Below are 8,912 nucleotides of genomic sequence, written 5' to 3'. Positions count from 1 at the left end.
AAAAAAAAAAAACAAATTGGGAGTGATGCAGCTGCAAGCCAAGGAACACCAGGGATCACAGGTGGTCACCAGAATCCAGGAAGAGACAAAAAGATTCTTCCCTAGACCCTGCAAAGAGAGCATAGCTCTGCTGATACCTTGATTTTTGAACTTTTCGTCTCTGGAACTGTGAGGAAAAAATTTCTGCTGTTTTAAGGCACCTAGTTGTTGGTCATTTCTTAAGTCCTAAGAAACTAATACAGAGGTCTTGGTATTGATTATCCTTACCACTCTTCTCATAGAAGAAAAATTTTGCAGTGCTTTAGCCTGCTGTGGTTCAGAGGTCATGAGTTGGGACAAGTGTGCTGTAAACACCACCATCCCAAAAACTTCCAGGATGTGGGGTCCCTGGTTACTTCCCCAGGCTCTCCAAGCGCTCTTGCCACAAAGCAGATTATGTGGGGTCGAGCTCCCAGCCTACAAATGGGGAAGGTCAGTGCATGACCCCATTGCTGATAAGACTACTAAATGCACAATAAATGGTAGGTAGTATTAGCATTTAAAACACCAGTAGAAAGAAAAAGTCCTAAACTGGGTGCAGTGGTGTGCACTTGTAGTCCCAGCTACTTGGGAGGCTAAGGCAGGATTGCTTGAGTGCAGGAGTTCCAAGTCTAGTCTGGCCAACATGGCAAGAGCCTGCTTCTGAAAAAAATTTTTTATTAAAAGTCCCAACCCACTCATCCATCAGGATTCATCATAATCTGAGACCACTTTTGATGTAATTCCAGAAGAAAAGGGTTACACAATGAAGTTATGCTTATCTGATATGCACTGGGATTTAATATTCTTGCTTGTGGTCAGACATATCTAAGTGTTAAATTGCTTAGAATTTGTGATTTCTGTATAAGACATTAAAGAATAGGCATCAGGGACTAGTGAGAATTTGAACAAAATGTATTTATAACACTGTTTTTATTGTTGGAAGCTCAACTTTTATTCTGAGTTAAGCCTCTAGATAAAGTCTTAAGTCTGCCAAACTAGTATTCCCCCACGTTTTCTTTCCCCAACTATCAAGACCATTCTAGGAAGTATGTCACTCTACCAAAAATGACTGAGTTGTGTTGGGCCTGGAGAAAAAGTCGGGCAAAAGGAGCCTTTCTTGTGGCTGCTGATAGTTAGGTTCATCCACCACCGCACTTTGAGCTCGAGTAGAGTCGCCATGGGGTTTCGGCAGAGGAGACAGAAGCTACAGAAACAGTGAAAACTATCTGTAGTGTGGTATGTAGTTAAAAACCCTATTGACCATGGCAGATATGATAAGTGCAGGCCAAACAGCTCCAATTCCACGTCATAAATTATCACACTGTTTGTACTTTTGACAAAACACAGTATAAATCAAGATCAGGGCACAGATCCTGCAGAATTACTGCCCATGAGGTTGTATGGTAAGTACATGGAGAGGCAATAAGAAAGAAACATACCGTCTGTCTTTGTGGCCCCACAGTGCTCACATGTTCCACTTCAGCTGTGCCAATAGGTGGTAGCAGATTATTTCGACTCAGGGGCATTGGTGAGGGAGAGGAGAGCGAGTCGGCTGCCACTGGGCTGCAGATACCACCAACAAACACCAAGGTATGAAAGCATGAAGTTATAACAATACCAGCAAATTGATTAGAAATCAGATAAATGAAGCAGATGAGTTTAATGTGCACAGAAAGCTTTAGGCTGCCTATGTTTTTAAGTAGAGATCTCAGGATTTTTGGAAAATTAGTTTTTAAAATAGTGTTTTCTGATTTTGTTTTGAAGCTCTATACTCTGGGTATACAACAGAAGCTGACCTTTTCTCTCCCACAGAACTGGAATAAAACATTTGTCCTTATCTGGTATTGCACTTCTCTGCTGATTTAGATTTGTAAATTCCCAGCTGATGATGGAATTCTTGACAGTTCTGGACCTTCTGGTTATCCTTCTCCCTAATAACCATAGTTCTCGGGTAAAGTTCCTAAACCTTCATTCCCTTCAGTAGGATCTGGAGCAGCTTGCAGTATTCCTCATCCTTAAGACAGTAATTGAAACTGAATGATAATTTCATGCCCCAGAGGTAATAAAGCAACTTACTTTTCAACTTTGAAAAAAAGTACTGTAAGAAGGAATGAGAGATTAATCATACATCAAGACTACTCATCCCCAAATGAATGAATTTATAGCTCTGTTGGTATAGATATATCTACATCCACATAATAATGCTTAACTTGGAAGCTGAATTGAAAACACTGCTGTGGCCTTATTATTTCATACCTTTGAGGATATTTTTAGAAACTAATCATCCTAAGACATTTTGTGAATCAACAGCTAAAAGAATTATATGTTTAAAATTGGTTCCTAGGTATTTTTTGCATGATGAGGCTCAGAGTGTGTAGTGAATGAAGGGTGGGAAAGGAGATTAATTTTAGTGTCACTTCCTAGGAAGTGGTAAGGGATATTTTTCCTGGTATGTAAGCAACTTCTTATCTGAGGTTTATAAAGTTTTCATTGTCAATGGAATAAACGGATCCCAATGGTGCAGAAAAACCTTAAAGGGGAATTAACTTATTTTGGAGTGAATTTCACTAAATATGTTCCCACCACGGAAAATGTTTGATTAAATAAATAGGTTCTTTATTCCTTTTGTAACCCCAATATAGTATTCTAGCCAACATTTTATTTTTACAAATAGACATAGAACTCTTTAGCTAGATCAACAGAAAGATTCAGTATCTATTTCATTAAAATTTAACCCCTGCTGGGTGCAGTGGCTCACGCCTGTAATCTCGGCACTTTGGGAGACTGAGGCAGGCAGATTGCTTGAGCTCAGGAGTTTGAAACCAGCCTGGTCAACATGACAAGACCCCTGTCTCTACTAATAACACAAAAAATAAACCTGGCATGGTGGCACCACGCGCCTGTGGTCCCGGCTACTTGGCAGGCTGGGGTGGGAGAACCACTTGAGCCCAGAAGTTGAGGCTGCAGTGAGCCATGATCATGCCACTGCACTCCAGCCTGGGCGACAGGAGTGAGACTCTACCTTAAAAAATAAAATAAATTTTAACCCCACTAAAAAATTTTCTATTGGATCTAAACCCATGGGCAATCTGTCATAAGACTACTTAATGATTAGTTTCTAGGCATAGATTTCAGTCTTATGTTTAAATTAACTCTGTATGTAAACTGAAGTAGTTTTACCACGGTTTCCAGAAGTTCTGCTTTTGAAACCTACACTTGGGCTCCTCTGAGGATTTCTTCCATAGGTCTTAGTGTTCCAGCACGTGAATGGCTCGTGCTGATCGGATGAAGGGTTCGTGGCGGTGGATTGCGTCTCCTGGTGGACTGCGCTGTGTATGACAGAGATGATGTACTAAACTCCACAGCTCGATTTGGCCAATTTCGAGTTGAAAGGATGGTACTGGACCCAGGCCTCATAAGTAGCTTGTCATCAAGATCTCTAGTAGCCAAATCAGAAACCCACAATGAAGTAAAGATCACTATGTCAGGAAGACAAGACTCACGGGGTAAAAAGCCTTAGACTAGAAACTACACTTAGGGGGAAATAAAGCAAAAATTAAAACCTTTCAATAAGTAACACTAGTTTCCAGATGGTACTCTAGCTAAGGTGTGAGAATCTATTCATTATTTCAATCATAATTTACTAGAATGGACATTTGGGAAAGCAAGTCCGTTATCCACCTGTCATCACAGTCACTTTTAGTCACCAGTGAAGGCAAGCCTGAAGGACACCTACTACAAAATGCTTCCCAAAAATTGCCACAGGCTGATTCTTACTCTGTCTGAGGCATTCTTTTGTGCTGAAAGATTGTCACCAGAAAGACAACTGAAAGACAGATATTGCTGCTTGGGAGCAGTTGTGGCACCAGTGTGGCTCCCATTGTAGAGACTGAAGTGCTGAGCAAGTTGGAGCTGGCAGGGATTTGAATTCGGGTTCCTTGGAAAGCTGGGAGTGGGCAAAGGGTCTTGTGCTGCCCAGAGCCAGAGCTGTGGGACCACAGTAGCCCCATCTGCATCAATAACTGAACTACAACCCTCTTCTGTAAGTCATCCAATAAATAAAATACCACACCTAAACAGTTCAGTAGCTTAAATACTGGCCTACAGATTCAGGTGTATTTTGTATTTTTTTTTTTTAAAGCAAGTGACTATTTTAAGACATCTAAGAGTATATGCACAATTAAATGGAAGAAAAGTGAATAAAGCAGCTAAGCTCTGCCGTTTGCTCCTACAGCTTTCAGCAAGTTCCTCAACCTTTCAGTCCACTTTGGTGTCCTCTAGTGCAAAACATGGCACCGTGCTTGGAGGACTGTGAAGGGATGCTCCCCATCAAGGAATAGGGCTAAACCTGGAGACTGTTCTGGTCTTCCTGCCTCTGTAGCAATTCACTTATGCCTTCTTTTTTTTTTTTTTAAACACACCCTAACTGCTTTCTAATTACAAAAGGTTTAGGCTTTAGCTGCCCTATGTTCACCTTTATTTTGTTCTATGAACTTCTGGATTTGATTGTCATCTCTAGCTAGGTGACTTTTAGATCAGTCTCCAGATCCGACCTCTTCCACATTTCCAGTGAGATGGCCCATCACTGAAAACACACCCCAAAAGAAACCCATCTTTTCTAACACAGGCTTCTCTCAAGCTTGAAATCTGAGATAACTTTGATTCCTCTATTTCTATAGATTTTCACTTATTTGACGATATCTCCCAAAATAGCTCATTCCTTTCTCACCCTGTGTGGCTGCACAAGTGCAGACCCTTAGTAGCTCGCGTGTGGATTCCTGCATTGACCCCTTACCTTCAGTTCCTTCCACTCCATCCATTTACACTGCTGTGAAATCCATCTTTCAGATTCCTGATTTAAATATATGTGCTCCCAAACCAAAACTCATACATTGTTGGAAGGAGTGTAAAATGGTACAACTCCTTTGGGAAACCATATGGCAGTTTCCTATGAAACTGAACATATACCTGTCCTAGGACCCTTTCATTTCTAGGTATCAACTCAAGAGAAACGAAACTGTAAAACCACAAAAAAGATCTATACAAGAATATTTAGAGTACCTTTATGTGTAATACCTCTAACCTGGAAATGACCTGTGTTAATTAACAGGAGAGCAGGTAGATAAATCGTGTGTATTCTTACAACAGAATACTCCTCAGCAGGGGAGGAGGTCATACATAACATGGATGATCCCAAAAACACGGCACTCAAAACCCTCCACAATCTGGTCCTAACATTCATTATTAGTTCCATAGTTACTTCTTTTCCGCTAACCACACCATGGCCTATTAATTTTAGAAGACTGTCAGCTATCTTTGATCACAAGCATTAAAGTTCTGACCTATCTTCCATTCTTCTATCTCAAAAATAATCTTTCCAAAGTATTTTGTATTTTCTTATCTCCAAACCTTTCCCCATATCATTCCTCCTACCTAGAATTCCCTTGCTGCTCTCCTTTGCTTATCTGAAGCCCCATCTTTCAAGGACAAGTTCAAAACCTACACTTACACCAGAATGCTTTGGGGCTGTCATAGCACTCATTCTGGACAGCACACACATGGCACTCAGTTACAAAAGTGCCACATATGGTTAGGTGTCTTTTTACCCATGTATGTCTTCTCTTTCCAGTTATATTATCAGCCCTCTGATGGTGGAGAACACGTCCCTTGGATGTTTTACTCCACAGGAGTTTTTGTGGTTGCTTGGTCGGCACTCAGTACATGCATACTGATAAACTGATTTTGCTTTCCCTCTATTTCCCTTTTACACTGTGTAGTCTGAAAATGTTGAACTTCTTACAGGAGCTTGTCCATTAGGGAGAGATTTCTTAGCTGTAGAGGCATCCCATGAACCAAGAGAGCATTCACATTTGGCTGATGACTGCTTGCTTGACAGAGACTCATCTACATGTTGAAAGAAGACAATACTCATGATCGGTTGGAGAAGACACCTGTTTGGTTTTCCAACTTTGCCAGAAGTTAATATTTCCAATTTGGTTATTTATACTTTTTCCCCATGCTTTAATTTTTGTAACATCTTGGGGCCCTTAGCTGGGGCCCCAAGTCAACTGTCCATGTGATAGGGTCCCTCCTTTCCTCTCCATTCCTAAATGACAGCAGGTAGGGGAAGCCTGATCAATCTGGATGAAAACAGTAGCCCTCTCATGGGGAGTGAGGACCTTTGTTGTTGTTATTGTTTACATTAAAGTAGAGAAAACTCAGACAAAATATGGAACAATGATAGAAAATAATAAGGGGAAACTCTAACTTAATCTCCTTCATCATCACATAATCCTGCACTCTGCAAACTAGTCCTTCTCTTTCACTACCTGTGGAGCAGGTCAGCCCTCAATGAAAACCTAAATCCTAAAGACTCTGTACTAGGAGGTAAGCTTATCTGTTCTAATTTTAGCAGGATGTAATGTTTCTTTGACTGGCATTGCCCCCCTAGAGCCCTGCTTGTTTTCTCAGGTCATCAGCTCATTGCCTTTTCTGGCAATCTCCGCTGCCACAGAATGTATTTTCCTTCCTCTTTCTCTTCAGAATGTTTGAGTTAACTCTTCTCCTTCCGTAGGTCATCAGTGACCAGAATGTCTAACTATTCAGGGCTTAAGTTACTAAACCACAGCCACAACAGTTCAACATGCAGAAGTGCTTTACTACCACGAAGGGAACATTAATTTACCTGGTTCATCCCTGGTGTGATGACTTACGAGCCTTCCCAATTTTCTCTTCTTTTTTTTTTTTTTTTTTTTGAGACGGAGTCTCGCTCTGTCACCCAGGTTGGAGTGCAGTGGCGTAATCTCGGCTCACTGCTACCTCTGCCTCCCAGGTTCAAGTGATTCTCCTGCCTCAGCCTCCAGAGTAGCTGGCACTACAGGTGCCTGCCACCATGCCCAGCTAATTTTTGTATTTTTAGTATAGATGAGGTTTCACCATATTGGCCAGGCTGGTCTTGAACTCCTGGCCTCAAGTGACCCGCCAACCTTGGCCTAATTTTCTTTTTAAATACCTGTTTTGTAAATCCAGCTGCACAACATCTGGCCAATATACCAACACCTTTCTCTCTCTTTTTTTTTTCCCCCAAAAGTAACACCAGGAAACTGTTGTGTAGGAACTGAGATACATAAATCATTACACAGGGATAAGACCAACCTCATCTGCCTCCTGCAAGAAATACTATCTTTGTGCTTGTTCAGACTCACTTGAAATAGCTTTTCTCTTTGTTTTTGTTTGATGTTTATACCTGGTTTATGAGTACTAAACATCCAAAAGGCAAAAAAGTTAACAGATTTAAATATTAAAAAACAAAAACAGGCTGGGTATGGTGGCTAATCAGGAGGCTGAGGTGGGAAGGTGGCTTGAGCTCAGGAATTTGAGACCAGCCTGGGCAACACAGTGAGACTCCTGTCTCTAAAAAACAAACAGGGACAGGGTGCGGTGGCTCATGCCTTTAATCCCAGCACTTTGGGAAGCTGAGGTAGGCGGATCACATGAGGCCAGGAGTTCGAGACGGGCCTGGCCAACATGGTGAAACTCTGTCTCTACTAAAAATACAGAAATCAGCTGAGTGTGGTGGTGCACATCTGTAATCCCAGGTACTCAGGAGGCTGAGGCATGAGAACTGCTTGAACCTGGGAGGTGGAGGTTGCAGTGAACCGAGATCATGTCACTGCACTCCAGCCTGGGTGACAGAGCAAGACTCTGTCTCAAAAAACTGGGGGGGGGAAAAAAAAAACAGGGTGGGCCAAGTTGATGGAAAAAGGAAGGAAAAACTCAAAAGGAAGGAGACATTCCAAGGACAATGTCAAGGCTGTGAGAATCTCAGATGAGTCATTTTTATCATAAGGGTATCCTCCACTCTTCCCAAAACAGACTTAGGCTGACCACATGGTTGATTCTAGGTTGCACAACTTATGGATGCCTCCTCAGAAGAGCTGACTGAGAAGTATTTATCAACTCTAATTTGCTATTAATATTTTAAACTGAAACTGACCAATGCAAAGAGTCACTGGATTATTATGATAAACACATAACTCTACTAAAACATATTGAGTCAGAAATCATACAAGTAAGGCAAACAACTCTGAGCAAATTTCCTCTGGTGAGAGTAGCCCTGTGGTCTCCAACTGATCCCTCCGAGGCTTACCGGATTTGAGGTAATGGACAGCACCTTAGACTGTGGCACTCGTGGTAACACCAAAGGATGTGGTTCACTCAGCACACATGAACTTTCTGAATCGGGTCTGGTAATTGCAACATCACTCTCATCATCTGGGCAAAGGAACAGAATATATTATCCATGGATAATCTTCTGGCCCACAGCAACAGTATTGTGAAAAAAGATCTCTCCTGAGAATTCATAATCTCAAACAAGGCTTCACTTACCTTTGCAGCCCAATTTTTATACCACCTGCATGGTTCAAAAAACCCCTCCACCCAAGACTAGTTGAAAGTGGTTTCCCAGGCTGATGATGCCTACTGGTACCTGGCGGAAGGAGAAAAAGATCTCTAGGGCACAGTTGTCCCACATACCTTTGGAGTTGATGGAAATGTTTTACAACTGTGCTGTCCAGTGTGGCAGCAGCCACCACCCTCCTGTAGCTATAGAGCATTTAGAATGTGGCTAGGGAGTGAGGAACTGATTAACTTACAGCCAAACGTGGCTGGTGTCTACTCTATTGGACAGCGTAGCTCTAGGGAAACCTTCATTAATCCAGATCTCAATTCCCACAGGTAAAGTTATGAGATTAGAAACCATTGTTAAGAATCACATCCACGCTCTTGGCTTTCGGCTCGGAGGGGGCGAAGGTGCAACTTTCTTCGGTCGTCCCGAATCCGGGTTCATCCGACACCAGCCGCCTCCACCATGCCGCCGAAGTTCGACCCCA

The 8,912-nt window shown here is 42.0% G+C and overlaps 1 protein-coding gene across 2 annotated transcripts in view; it reads right to left on the bottom strand.

Annotated features, from left to right (window-relative positions):
* FAM149B1 (family with sequence similarity 149, member B1) overlaps window positions 1–8,912 on the bottom strand; it is an 88,810-nt gene that overhangs the window by 7,547 nt on the left and 72,351 nt on the right. For both annotated transcript variants that reach the window (XM_011991118.1, XM_011991119.1), the window contains 4 exons: window positions 8,171–8,295; window positions 5,822–5,925; window positions 3,236–3,460; window positions 1,461–1,584 (listed from right to left, as the gene is read on the bottom strand). In XM_011991118.1, the coding sequence (XP_011846508.1) occupies window positions 1,461–1,584; window positions 3,236–3,460; window positions 5,822–5,925; window positions 8,171–8,295 (578 nt within the window). The remainder of the gene's footprint in view (window positions 1–1,460; window positions 1,585–3,235; window positions 3,461–5,821; window positions 5,926–8,170; window positions 8,296–8,912) is intronic.

The sequence above is a fragment of the Mandrillus leucophaeus genome, unplaced genomic scaffold (genome assembly GCF_000951045.1).
Source record: "Mandrillus leucophaeus isolate KB7577 unplaced genomic scaffold, Mleu.le_1.0 Scaffold39, whole genome shotgun sequence".
NCBI lineage: Eukaryota > Metazoa > Chordata > Mammalia > Primates > Cercopithecidae > Mandrillus > Mandrillus leucophaeus.
The sequence above is the reverse complement of the archived record's forward strand: the minus strand, read 5'-3'. Positions and strand labels throughout refer to the sequence as shown.